The 13669-nt window shown below is 46.4% G+C and overlaps 1 protein-coding gene across 2 annotated transcripts in view; it reads right to left on the bottom strand.

Moving 5' to 3' along the window:
- The window catches only part of TUB (TUB bipartite transcription factor), an 88335-nt gene extending 75866 nt beyond the window's left edge, over positions 1 to 12469 (bottom strand). The window contains exon 1 of one of the 2 annotated variants that reach the window (XM_003254901.2): positions 12006 to 12469. In XM_003254901.2, the coding sequence (XP_003254949.2) occupies positions 12006 to 12190 (185 nt within the window). In that variant the 5' untranslated portion in view covers positions 12191 to 12469. Of the gene's footprint in view, positions 1 to 8853; positions 8875 to 12005 lie in introns of those variants that run through there. The other variant, XM_030828660.1, reaches the window with a different exon arrangement.
- Between the last annotated feature and the right edge of the window lie 1200 nt (positions 12470 to 13669).

Here is a 13669-nt window from a genome sequence, read left to right as displayed (position 1 = left end):
CCAGGCAAGGTGCCTGTGAAAGCAGGCCTGTGGCCCCCCCATTACGTGTAATCTTGGGCCCAGGAAAGAGCCAGTGTACCCGACCTCCTTCCACTTCCCAATCCTACCTCTTGACCCCACCAAATGCAGGGCAAAAGAGAGGATTCCCCCAGTCCCCACCCCGTTCACACAGTCAATTCCATCATACACACCTGCTTCCACAGAAGCACACAACTGGGACACATCTACATGGCTGCCCTTGGTGGCAGGCACACCCCTGTGCACACACCCCACCCAGATACACTCTTACTGATGCACACACTCAAATGCGCACACAGAAGCCTTCTCTCAGAGCCCAGCTCATCATTGCCTCTGTTCTCTGAACACTTGGTGATGGAGAGGACAAAATAACACCCAAAATGTCAGACTGTGGAAAGAGCGGCCGGTGTCAGGAGACAGTGTCCTTTCGGGACACTGTGGTGTTCCTGGCATGGCATTTAGTTGGTCTGCAGTGTCTAAGGGGGCATGGAAGCAGAGCCAGGCTGGGATTGAATCTTTGTAGAGGAACGTGACCTTGCAGAGAGATAATCCTAGTCTGCTGTTATCCTGGTGCCAGCCCTCCCTGACTCCAAAGCCTCCCCAGATCCGGGGACCGCTTCCCCCTGACCTCAGCTCTGTGCTCCTCGTTCTGACACTAGGGTCCCATCTGCTGGCACAGTTCTCTAGCATTGTTCACCTGCAGAAATCTGCCTCTCCCCAGGGCAACAACATGGACAGGCTGTTCCCTAGGGCCTGCTGACTTCTGAACCCCACTCCCCAACACACATACATATCTAGGGTTGTCTTTGTTCATATTTGGATCAGAAGACCAGGACACCTGCCCAAGGCTGCAGAGGAACACACACCTGAGCCCGGAGATCTAACTGCTGCACCTTCAGGACAAACTACATGGCTCAGGATAGACAGCAAAGGTGTGAATCTCCCCCAAGCACATGCTGGGCCAGAATCTCCCAGCTGAGACTCAGGCTCAGGATTTTCCAGAGTGAAGGCAGTAAGTATCAACAGATACCCATGAGCCCCCTACTTGGCAACTGTTCTCCAGACTGTAGGCATAGCTGGAGCTTCCTTCCACTTTTGGTCACAGATACAATGTCCCTGCCCAAGTCTTTTTGCATTTGTTGGACTGCATCCAGTGACCCTATCTGGAAAACCACAGTGCCTGATGACATCAAACTTCAGCACGGGCAAGTCCCAAAGGATCTGAAAAGTCTATGCCCCACCTCCATACCTGACTACCCCCTCCACCACAAATCACCCTGAGCCCCAGTTACACCAGCTGGATGGGAAACAGACCACCCCCCACTCACTGCCCTTTAACGCCATTCCTCATTGACCCTCTCTCTGTACACTGCCCCCATTTGCCTCATCCAGTCCAGCTGTCTTGGTACTGTACTGCTATAAATCCATCAAAAGAGAAGTAGCTGCGCTCAGAAAGTTCTAGAACAAAGCAGAGCCTCCAGCCCCCTGCCTCTGGTAGCCACCTGACTCCTCTGGCCAGCAACCCCTAAGCTGGCACTGCCATGGCCAGGACCTCCAATCCCAGCTGTCCTGTTCTCATCCCTCCACCCTGGCCTTTCCAATCACAGAACACACACCGAGGCCATAGGTCGTATACTCACAGAATGTCAGAACTAGAGAGTGCTCAGACAGGCTGGGTGCGGTGGCTCAGAACTGTAATCCCAGCACTTTGGGAGGCTGAGGCGGGTGGATCACCTGAGGTCAAGAGTTTGAGACCAGCCTGACCAAATTGGTGAAAACTCGTCTCTACTAAAAATACAAAAATTAGCCAGGCATTGTGGTGGGCACCTGTAATCCCAGCTACTCGGGAGGCTGAGGCAGGAGAATTGCTTGAACTTGAGAGGCAGAGGTTGCAGTGAGCCGAGGTTGCACCACTGCACTCCAGCCTGGGAGAAAGAACGAGACTCTGTCTCAAAAAAAAAAAAAAAGAAAAAGAAAAAAAGAAAGAGAAAGAAAAGAACCTGAGGGTCCAAACTTTAAAAGTGGAATATACACATATTTTGTTAAGTTTTCCTGAAAAGGTAAAGTAAGCCTTAGTACAAAAGTCTGCTTTTACAATCAGAATTTGGCTACTTCTTCAACTCATCAGAAACCTAACTGTGCAGAGAATATCACCAGCAATTGCATGCTTTGTTTGGGAACCAGGGGCCAGAAAAAAGCCACAAGAAGATATGTTACAGAGGAGACCAGTGTGGGCCAGAATCCACCTTTGGTCACAGATATAGTGTAAAACAAGAGTCAAGAGTCCAGAAATAAACCCATACATTTATGGCTAATTTGGGGGTTTTTTTGTTTTGCTTTTGTTTTTGTTTCCTTGAGACAGGTCTTGGTCTGCTGCCCAGGCTGGAATGCAGTGGTGTGATCACAGTTCACTGCAACCTCAACCTTCCAGGCTCAGGTGATCTTCTCACCTCAGCCTCCAAGCAGCTGGTACTATAGGCATGTGCCACAATGCCCAGCTAATTAAAAAATAAATTTTGTTGAGACGGGGTCTCACTACATTGTCCAGGCTGGTCTCAAACTCCTAGACTGAAGCAATCCTCCCACCCGAGCCTCCCAAAGTGCTGGGATTACAGGCATGAGCCACTGTGCCCGACTCACCAATTGATTTTTGACCAGGGTGAAGTCCATTCAGTGACAGAAAAATGTAGAAACAAATAGTGCTGAGACAACTGGATTTTCTTTCATGCAAAAGAATGAAATTGGACCACAACTCATACCATATACAGAAATTAACTCAAAATGGATCACTGACATAGATATAAGCTCTAAAACTACAAAACACTGAAGAAAACAGGTAAATCTTCATGGCCCTGGATTTGGCAATGGATTCTTAGATATGACACTATAAGTATAACCAAAAGAAAAAAGACAAATTGGACTTCATCAAAATTAAAACTTGTGCTTCAAAGGACCTTATCAAGAAAGTGAGAAGACAACAATGGGGAAAAACATTTGCAAATCATACATCTGAAAAGAATTTAATATTGAGAATATGTAAACAACTCCTACAACTCAACAACAAAAAGACAAACAACCTAATTAAAAATGACAAGAACTTAGACATTTCTCTAAGACATAAGTGGCCAGATAAGCACAAGAAATAATACTAATCATTTGTCATTGAAGAAATGCAAATCAAAACCATGATAAGATACCACTTCCTAGACTATACTAGGATGGCTATAATAATAATTATAATAACAACCCAGAAATTAACAGGTTATTGGTGAGAAGGTGAAGAAATGGGAATCCTTGTACATTGCTGGTGGAAATGTAAAATGGTGCAGTCTTTGTAGAAAACAATTTCATGGTTTCTCAAAAAGCTAAAGATAGAATTATCATTACCAAACAGCAATTCTACTCCTAGGTTTATACTACCCAAAAGAATCAAAGATGGGCTCAAATAGATATGTGCACACCAATGTTCACTGGAGCATTTTCACAATAGCCAAAAGGTAGAAACAATCCAAGTGTCCATCAACAGATGAATGTATAAACAAAATGCTGGCTGTGCACAGTGGCTCATGCCTGTAATCCCAGCACTTGGGGAGGCTGAGATGGGCGGATCACTTGAGGTCAGTAGTTCAAGACCAGCCTGGCCAACATGGAGAAACCCCGTCTCTACTAAAAATACAAAAAATAGCCAGGCGTTGTGGTGGGCACCTGTAACCCCAGCTACTCGGGAGGCTGAGGCAGGAGAATTGCTTGAACCCGAGATGCAGAGGTTGCAGTGAGCTGAGGTCGCGCCACTGCACTCCAGCCTGGGAGACAGAGCAAGACTCCATCTCAAAAATAAATGAATAAATAAAATTTAAATTTAAAAAATTTAAAAAATAAACAAAATGTGGTTTATGCATACAATGGAATTATTCAGCCAAAAAATATATGCTACAACATAAATGAATCTTGAAAACATTATGCTAAGCAAAATAAGCCAGACACAAAAGGAAAAATACTGTATGATTTCATTATACGAAATATCTAAAATAGGCAATTTATAGAGACAGAAAGTAGATTAGAGGTTACCAGGGGCCAGGATGGGGACGAATGAGAAATTATTTCTTAATGAGTAGAGAGTTTCAGTTTAGGATAATAAAAAGGCTCTGAAAATAGATCGTGGTGATGGTTGCACAATACTGTGAATGTAATTGATGCCACGGACTTGTATACTTAGAAATCATTGAAATAGCTCATTTTATGTTATACATATTTTACCACAATTAAAAATCCCAAAACATGCTATACACTAGGAATGAAAAATCAGAAACTGAATTTTATAAACCCTTTTATAATATCATGGAGAAATATGCAGGATTTAGGGATACATCTTACAAAAGAGGTTAAAGACCTATACACTGAAAACTACAAATATGACCGAGAGAAATTAAGATGATCTAAATAAACAGATATAAATATATATACCATGTTCATGAATTGGAAGGTCCAATGTTGCTAAGATGTAACTCTCTCCAAATTGATCTATAAAGTCAACAAAATCCCAATCAAAATTCCAGAAGGTTTTTTGGGGGGATGGGGGGTAGAACTTGAAAAACTTATTGTTAAATTAATGTGAAATTGAAAAGGCCCTAGAATAGTCAAAACAACTTCGTAAAAGAAAGACAAGGCTGAAAGTCCTAAGCTGCCAGATTTTAATACTTACAAGTATTTTTTGTTATTGGCATCAGTAAAGACACATAGATCAAGATAACAGAGTAGAGAGTATAAACTTACAAACAATAATCAACTGATTTTCCATAAAGGTACAAAGGCAATTCAGCAGAAAAAAGAAAGTTTTTTTCAATGAATGCTGCTGGAACAATTAGATGCCCATTTTTTTTTAATGAATCTCATACCATATGCAAAAAGTTAATTCAAAATGTAGCAAAGATCTAAATTTAAAATGTAAAAGTAGAAAATTCCTAGGAAAACTTTTGTCACCGCAAAGTAGGCAATGATTTCTTAGATACAACATCAGAACAATCTATAAAAAAACTGATAAACTGGATTTCATCAAAAGCAAAAACTTCTCTTGAAAATACATAAGAAAATGAAAAGAAAACCACAGACTTGGAGAAAATATTGCAAGTCATATATCTGATAAAGGAGATGCATCCACAGTATACAAAGAACTCCCAAAACTCAAAAAGAAAACAACTCAACTTTAAGATGGGGAAATATTTTAACAGAAACTTCTCCAAAGAAGAGATATGGATAGCAAATAAGCACATGAAAAGATGCTCGACATCATTAGTCATCAAAGAAATGCAAAATGAAACCACAATGGCATACCACTGCGTAACTGTTAGAATGCTAAAATGAAAAAGACTGGCTGTGCCAACTGTCACAAAAATGCAGAGGAACTGGAACTCTCATACAGTGCTCATGAGAATATAAGATGGTCCAACCACTTTGGAAAAGTTGGGCAGTTTCTTAAAAGGTTAAATGTAGACCTATTAGATGATTCAGCCATTCCACTGCTTTGCTAGGTATTTGCCTAAGAGAAACAAAAGTATACGTCCATACAAAGACTTGTACATGAATATTCACAAAAGCTTTATTTGTAATAGCCAAAAAGTGGAAACATCCACAGGTGATGGGATAAACAAACTGTGATATATCCATGAATACTACTCAGCAATAAAAGGAAATGCTCTACTAATTTATGCAACAATATTGAAGAATATCACAATAATTACACTGTCTGAAAACGGCCAAACAATAAAAGGGTTCATACTGATTATTCCATTTATACAAAACTCTAGGAAACGAATCAGATCAGTGGTTCCCTGAGGATGGGTGGAGTGGATGCGGGGAGTTGGGAGAAGAGCAAGAAGGAAGTTTTACAAAGAGGCAGAGGACACACAGGTTTCCATGCTGCTCCCAAACACACTAGGCACACTCCTACCTCAGGACATTGTCACTTGCTGCTCCTTTCCATGGAACATTCTTCCCATTAACCACATGACTCATTCCCTCACCTCTTTCAGCTCTCAGATGAAATACTCCCTCCTCAGAGTTTCCCTGACCACACTATATGACACAGCACACACACCACCCCCAGCATGCCCATGCTGTCAGACTCTCTCCTCCAGACTCTGCTTTTTCTTCTTTGCACTTTATCATATTATATAAGCCTCTTAGCACTGATACATTAAATATATTTGTCCATATCTCCTCCAACTAGATAGTAAGAACTACGAGACCACAGACTTTGTTTCATTCTGTCTCCACTGCCTAAAATGTTGCCTCGCATTTAGAAGGTGCTCAGTAAATGCATATTGAGTGAATGGACCCACCCTAAGACGTAGCTACCATTATTATTGTCTATTTGTCGATGGAGGTTAAGTCACTTGTGTAAAGCCATATAAGCAATAATTTAAGGACCTGGGCTTCAAAGCCAGGTTACTTTGACCCCAAAATCCAAGTTCTGCACAGTGATGCTACTTTGTCTCAGAGTCTGAGAGGTCACACTCACACACACAAACATAATTGTAAAACAATGCAGTCAGTGACTGCCTGTGGAAAAAGAAATCAATTCACTCCTCCTGGAGGACAATCTGACAGTAGCCAACATTGGAAACTAACAATCCTTCTTCAGGAGTTTAATTGAATAATCAAACACGAGGGGAGAATGTCATATATACAAGATGTTCAACACAAAATTATTTATACTAGCAAAGAACTGGAAGAACAATAAAGTCCCCACAAGGGAGTGATTGAAGTAGAGCGGAAATGAAGTGGAGTCAGGATGTGACAGAAGATGATGCCTGATGTGATCAATTTTTCTCCAAGGAGCAGGAGGCAGGGCCATTTACATAACACATGGGGTGCAGATAAGGGTCAAGCAGAGAGGGGTCTTGAGAGTGCAGAAGGTTTGGAAGGGCTGTTGTGGGCAATGGGAGTGAAGTTCATCAGGGAGAAGCAGAAAGACTGAGAGATGGCGTTGGCGGCCCGGCCGAAGATGAAGACCATGAAAGTGGTGACATCCTGCACAGGCATGTCATTTTTGTTGTAGGATTCTAGTGTCATAAGAAGAAAGGGGATAGAGATTTTAACATTGATCCACGCTGGGCTAGAGTTGTGCTGAGCATATGTGAGGGAATAAAAAGTGCTGGAGTGAGTGACTGAAATAATCTACCATGTAATACAAGCTGGGAAGAGAAGAGAGGCCGGGAAAAGGCTGGTAGGCCATGAAGGCAGACACCTTTGTGTTATGGCAGTAGTAATGTATAAGGAACATGCCTGAGGTCAGAGAGTTGGCAATTCGTGTGTATGAGATTAGAAGTGAAGCAATTCCAGCTGTCATCATCTAGGAATTTATCCTGTGAATAACTGAAGAGAAGTGTCTAGAATGGGAAGGTCCAGAAATTGTGAGTGAAGAGTGCTAGTTTGGTCACTGATATGGGCACTGAAGCCTTTGAGGATAACGACTGAAGCTTGAGTGGAGACAAAATGGTTAATGGGGTGCCAAGCTGTGGAAAACAATGGGCTTCATGATACCTACTTTGTGCAGTCATTTTACATAGATCTTTTCCTTTTATCTTCATAACAATCAGTGGTATAGATAAGGAGATTTGGAGAGTTCAAGGTCAGTGTCCAAGTTTTGAGGAGTCCATTTGGCTTGTGGATGCTGACTAGAGAATACAATTATCAGTGAAGGGTCTGATTTTAAACCTATTGGGTTAAAGCTGTTGGCTGAATATCTAGATTGAGACATCTACAGGCATTTAGAGATGTGGGACTAAGTCTAGGCAAAAAGGCTGGAGTTGAAGATATAGATTTCTGTGTTAGAAGCATTGCGTTGACAACTGAGGCCAGGGTGTAGCCTGAGAATAGAATGGAATGGAGTGAACTGGAAAAGAGGAGCACTTTGGCATGTGCTCAGATGTGGACAGTGGGGACCTAAGAGGAGCCAGAAATTTTAAAAATGTAGGCATCATATTTTGGTAGGTTGGAAAAGTGGCCATAGATTTTCAGCCCCTGCCTTCAAGATGTAAGGCCTATTTCCCCACCCCTGAAATGTGGGCTGGCATTTTGACTTACTTTGACTAATACAAGGCAGCAGAGTGATGTGCAAGTTCTAAACCTAGGCCTCAAGAGACCCTGCAGCTTCTGCTCTCTCACTGGAATCCCTTCCACCACCATGTGTGCAAACCTGAGTGAGCCTACTGCAAGATGAGAAGGCACGTGGAGAGAGGGCCCAGCTGCTCTAGACTTCCCAGCCGGAGCACCAGATATGTGAGCAAGCCCAACCCAGAAAAGCTGAGCCTGGCCCAGATCACAAAACTGCCCAGCTAAGCGCAGCCCAAATTGCTGATCCACAGAATCTTGTGCTAACTCAAACCGTTGTTTTGTTGTTGTTGTTGTTTTGTTTTTGTGTTTTTTGTTTTGCTTTGTTTTTGAGACACAGTCTTGCTCTGTCGGCCAGGCTGGAATGCAGTGGCATGATCTCCACTGCACTGACTGCAACCTCCGTCTCCCGGGTTCAAGCAATTCTCCTGCCTCAGCCTCCCGAGTAGCTAGGATTACAGGTGTGTGCCACCACACCTGGCTAATTTTTGTATTTTTAGTAGAGACAGGGTTTCACCATGTTGGCCAGGCTGGTTTCGAACTCCTGACTTCAGGTATTCCGCCCGCCTTGGCCTCGTAAAGTGCTGGGATTACAGGCCTGAGCCACCACGCCTGGCCAAAACAGTTGTTATTTTAAGTCACTAAGTTTAGGAGTCACTTGTTAACATGGCAATAGATAACTGATACACACATGGTCCAGAAGCAAGGGGGACAACAGCTTACATAAACACATGGAGGAGAGGTCAACTTGGATGAGGACTTGAAGGACAGGTGTTTGCCAGGTTCAAAGATGTGATGGGGGCAGCAACCAGAGAACAGTGCTGGAAAGTGAAAGTTAACCATTAACAATGGTTCCTTATAGAGTTAGGATGGGGATAAGGTCCGCAGAACACAGATTTTCACTTTTAATACTATGTACCCAATGTATGTGTTGCTTGTGTAATGGTTTTAACAGCTTGATTGAGTATTGTGTAATTTTTTAATAATTCAATATTTATGTCGTAAAAAACAAGTACTGATTAGAAAATAGAGGAGGTGGTGTGGACTAGTGATTTTGGAGAGTAGACAAACCAGCTGCATCACAATCACCTGGGAAGTTTTAAACAAACATTGAGCCCAGGATCCTACCCCTGGATATTCTGATTCAGTTAGTTTGGTCAAGGGCCAGGTGAGTTGTTTTCTTCACATAGCTCCCCAGGTATTGAGATTGTCAGGGTGAGAAGAAAAGAGTTCTGAAGACAGAAACCCAGTAAATGTCTTTATGTAGGGGTCTGAAAGCAGAACAATAATTTTTTCTTTTTTTTTTTTTTTTTGAGACGGAGTCTCGCTCTGTTGCCCAGGCTGGAGTCCAGTGGCGTGATCTCGGCTCACTGCAAGCTCTGCCTGCTGGGTTCACGCCATTCTCCTGCCTCAGCCTCCTGAGTAGCTGGGACTACAGGCGCCCGCCACCACACCCAGCTAATTTTTTTGTATTTTTAGTAGAGATGGGGTTTCACCATGTTAGCCAGGAGGATCTCGATCTCCTGACCTCGTGATCTCCCTGCCTCAGCCTCCCAAAGTGTTGGGATTACAGGCGTAAGCCACCGCGCCTGGCCAAGATTTTCAAACTAAGCTTCTGTGGAAGACTAGAGTTCCAGAAACATTTACAATATGCATTAATAAAACAGCAATTTATACCACTTATTGTGTGAATAGTAAGTCCCAGGCAATATGATAAGCCCTTTATATTTATTACCTCATTTATTTTTATTTTTTGAGACAGAGTCTAGTTCTGTCGTCCAGGCTGGAGTGCAGTGACACAATCTCAGCTCACTGCAAGCTCCGCCTCCCGGGCTCAAGCAATCCTCCAGCCTCAGCCTCCCAAGTAGCTGGGATTACAGGCTTGCACCTCCATGCACAGCGAATGTTTTTTTTGTTTGTTTTTTTTGTATTTTCAGTACCGTCGGGGTTTCACCATGTTGGCCAGGCTGGTCTCAAACTCCTGATCTCAAGTGATCTGCCCACCTCAGCTTCCCAAAGTACTGGGATTACAGGTGTGAGCCACTGCGCCAGGCCTATTACCTCATTTAATACTCACAACACTTCCCCAAGAAACTGTGGCCCAGGGAGAAGTAATTTGTCCAAAGTTAGCTAGGTGGAGTCAGGATTTGAATGCAGGTTATCTAATTCCAAAGTCTTTCTGCTTTTATAAGTTTGCTTTTGCAGGGAAAAATTATTTACTATATGGAATTAGCTCAACTTTAAGTTTTTCTCCCAGAATATGTCACTGCTTATTTCTAATATAATCTAGACTGTGAGCTCATCTCTGGGAGGAAATTGTGTCTTTTTTATCACCTTATTTCCAGGGCCCAGGATATAGTTTGCACTCAATACATGTTTGTTGAATAAATGAATGAATGTGTGGATTTGGGATCTGAACTAAAGTTTGTAGGTTTTGTTATTTCAAGTTTAATATTCCAATAATAGAGTTCTCCGTGGAGAGCACCACTTTTCAAAAAGGCAGGTGCACTGGAATCATGAGGTGGACAGGAGATTTGCTGGGGCTGTGCAAGGAAGGGTTGATGAAGAAACAGAATTAACTAATTCAGACGATATATGTCCCCAAAGAAGGCAATGAAAGGAAAAAAACAGACGTGGATCAGTCGCGCCCATCTCGAGGAGGGAGACAAGACAAAGGTGAATAAGTTCACAGGCTGAAGAGAGATCACCAGTAAAGAGGCGAAGGTGCAGATGGAGGAGACAGATGGGATTAATATGGGGCGAGACTCAGGGAGGGTGAGGAGGGGTCCTAGGGGAACTAGCCTTAGGCAGGAGGGACACCTGTTCCTCTGAATCTAGGCAAACAAGGGCTGTCGAAGATGCAGGGAGGTTTTTGGCAGAGTTAAGGGAAGGAGAGCACAGGAAGCAGGACTTCACGGAGATTAGAGCAGCCCAGTAAATGAAGTTTGTCTTCCAGCCCTCACCATCTAGGGTCATGGGTCAGGAAATTTAACTCCAGAATTCTGCAGATGGACATGGGGTTATGAAACTTAAAAACAACAAACAAACAAGCAACTATCTACTATCATCATGGTTTCATTTTAAATAGAGGGGTGGCATTTAACACACCAACAAAAGGTAGAAAGGGCATAACCTAGGAATAAATCTACTCGGCTTTATGACCAACTCACTCCGTTCTTATTTTTTTCATTTCGTCAGGGAGGATGACTCCTTCCTCCAGGACCAGTGCGTGGGGAGCGCAGCTGCAAACCGCCCACTCCGGCAGCCGCTCGCCATCCCCGCGGGGCGGGCGCGGAGCCCGGCAACACGAGGGCGCCGCTCCTGCGCCCAGACAGCCGGCCCGGGCTGCCATCTCGCCCCGCGGAACAGGCAGCGACTCGCGGGTCCCGGGCAGCCAGCGGGGCAGTCCGCCCAGGGCCAGCCTCGGTCCCTGCGGAGGGCCAGCGGGGCGCAGACCCCGGCGGGCGCATCCCAGAGCCGAAGGCGCCCCCTCCTCGCCCCGCCCGCCAGGGGCCCACCCCGGCCCCTGCCCCGCCCCTCCCGGCACCCCCTCCGCGCCCTTTCTCGGGGTCCCCCGGCGGAGCGACCCTGGCGGGGCAGCCGGGGTGGGGGCAGAAGTGCCAGCTCGCTAGTCCCAGTGGCCGCAGGCCCTCCTCCGACAGCTCTGCCCCGTGGGTGTGGGGACACTACCCTCGCTTGGGTTCCACTGCGCCGTACCCGAGGCTCTGGGTCCCGGATGCCCGAGGGTCCGGGTGCCCGAGCCCACCCTGGGGGTCGGGCGCTCGCGCCAGTCCTAGCCCCCGGAGGCCCGCTTCTCCCGCAGGAGAGCGAGGGTCAACAGGCGCTCACTCAGGGCCACCCTTCGGGCGCCCTACCTGTCATAGCTCCAGCGGCTGTAAGACAGGGTCCGGTGGCTGCTGACTCCCTCCATCGCCGCCTCCGGCTCCGCTCGGGGCTCCGCGGGCGGCGGCGGCGGCGGCGGCGGCGGCGGCGGCGCTGGGCTCAGGGCTGGCTCGCAGGCTGCGGGCCGGGCCGGGGCGCGGGCGGAGGACTGTACCATTCGCCCCCCGGGGGGTGACCCCCGCCGGCTCTGCCAATGGCGGGGACGCGCGACTGCGGGGACCCGGGCCCGTGAGGCCCCCTCCCCCTCGCTCGGGTCCCGCGGGGGCGCGGCTGCGGCAGCCTGGGCTGCTTATTTATTTATTTCGGAGGTGTGCTCCGCGTCGCCATGACAACCGCTCCATCTTTTCCGGCGTCACTAGGGCACCGCTGCTTTCAAACCTCCCCGGGACAGGGTTGCTAAGAGGCTGCTCCGGTTCCTGCTTGCTTGGGAGTCCCGGCTCCGCTGTCGCCAATCGGGGCCCTTCTGCAGAGGCTCCCTCCTTTCCGGTGTGGGAGTCTTCAGCCAACCTCCCACAATCAAGTTCCCCCCTTCTCAGGAATGGAAATAGCCATCCCCCAATTTCCTAGATTCCCGCCGTCTCCCCGTCCCTTCTTCCCCAGGGTGGAAGTCTTGAAACGGCCGTCCCCTCCTCTCTTCAAATTGCCTCCCTCCTTACTGAGAATGGAAATTCACTACTCTATCCCTCTCTCCCGGGTGGATTCCCTCGGCCCTGCCATCTGGTCTATTACGGCCCTCTTGGGTTCCGAAGACCAAGCTCTGTAAACACTCCCATTTCTAGGCCACCTTGTTCTGTTTATGTCCCTTGTGCTTTCTCTTCATTACTACTGAAAATCCTTTGGAAAAAGTCCAAGTGTCTTGGCTTAGCCAGGGGAGAGCTTGTCTCACAGTGACCCAGGGAAGGCTATGGCAAGAAGTCCCGCCTGGGTGGGGCGGGGTGGGGAGGGGTGGGGCAGGGAGAGCCGGCTTGCGCCTTCTTGTCTGCCCGAGGCCCCCAGTCCCTTCCCATCCCCCACCTTAGGCTGATGGCTTTAGGGATTTACAGGTATAATCTTCTTGCAGAGGTCACAAGAGCCTAAGAAGGACTTTTCGGGCAGTTGCTGTGGGGTGGCTGGCTAACTTCACGCCAGGGTCAGGGTCGGGGTGGAGGTGCCGAAGTTCCCAAGAGGCTGGAGCGCGAGGAGGGGGAGGTAGGGTTTGCGCTACGCTAATCCAAGGATCCTGACAACTCCTGTGAACTAGAGTTAACCGGCAGTGCACCTGTTGCATCCAGCCCACAATCACAGGGAAAAAATGCTTTTCATTGAATAAATGGACAACACTTAAAAATTGGGAGATTTAATAGATCTAGCTTTTTATCCTCTCTTGAAAACTAAGAATGTCTGCCAGTGCTGGGCCTGTCTTCAGCATGGCAGGCATAGAGCGCAGTAGTGGCTGTCCTCTGCACCCGGAGCAGGGAATATGTTGTTCTATAAGCCTCCAGCCCTAGCCGGCCAGCTTTTCTCTTACGTGAATTGCTTAGTCCTTATAGCTTTTAAGTTTACCATTTCTGTGCAATACAGCCATCTCTATAACCACTGAAGTACCCAACTTGCTCATAGAGCTATCCAAATGCATCATTAACCAATATTTACCAAG

Source organism: Nomascus leucogenys, chromosome 15 (assembly GCF_006542625.1).
Source record: "Nomascus leucogenys isolate Asia chromosome 15, Asia_NLE_v1, whole genome shotgun sequence".
Lineage (NCBI taxonomy): Eukaryota > Metazoa > Chordata > Mammalia > Primates > Hylobatidae > Nomascus > Nomascus leucogenys.
Note: the sequence above shows the minus strand (reverse complement) of the source record. Positions and strands in the feature narration are given on the sequence as shown.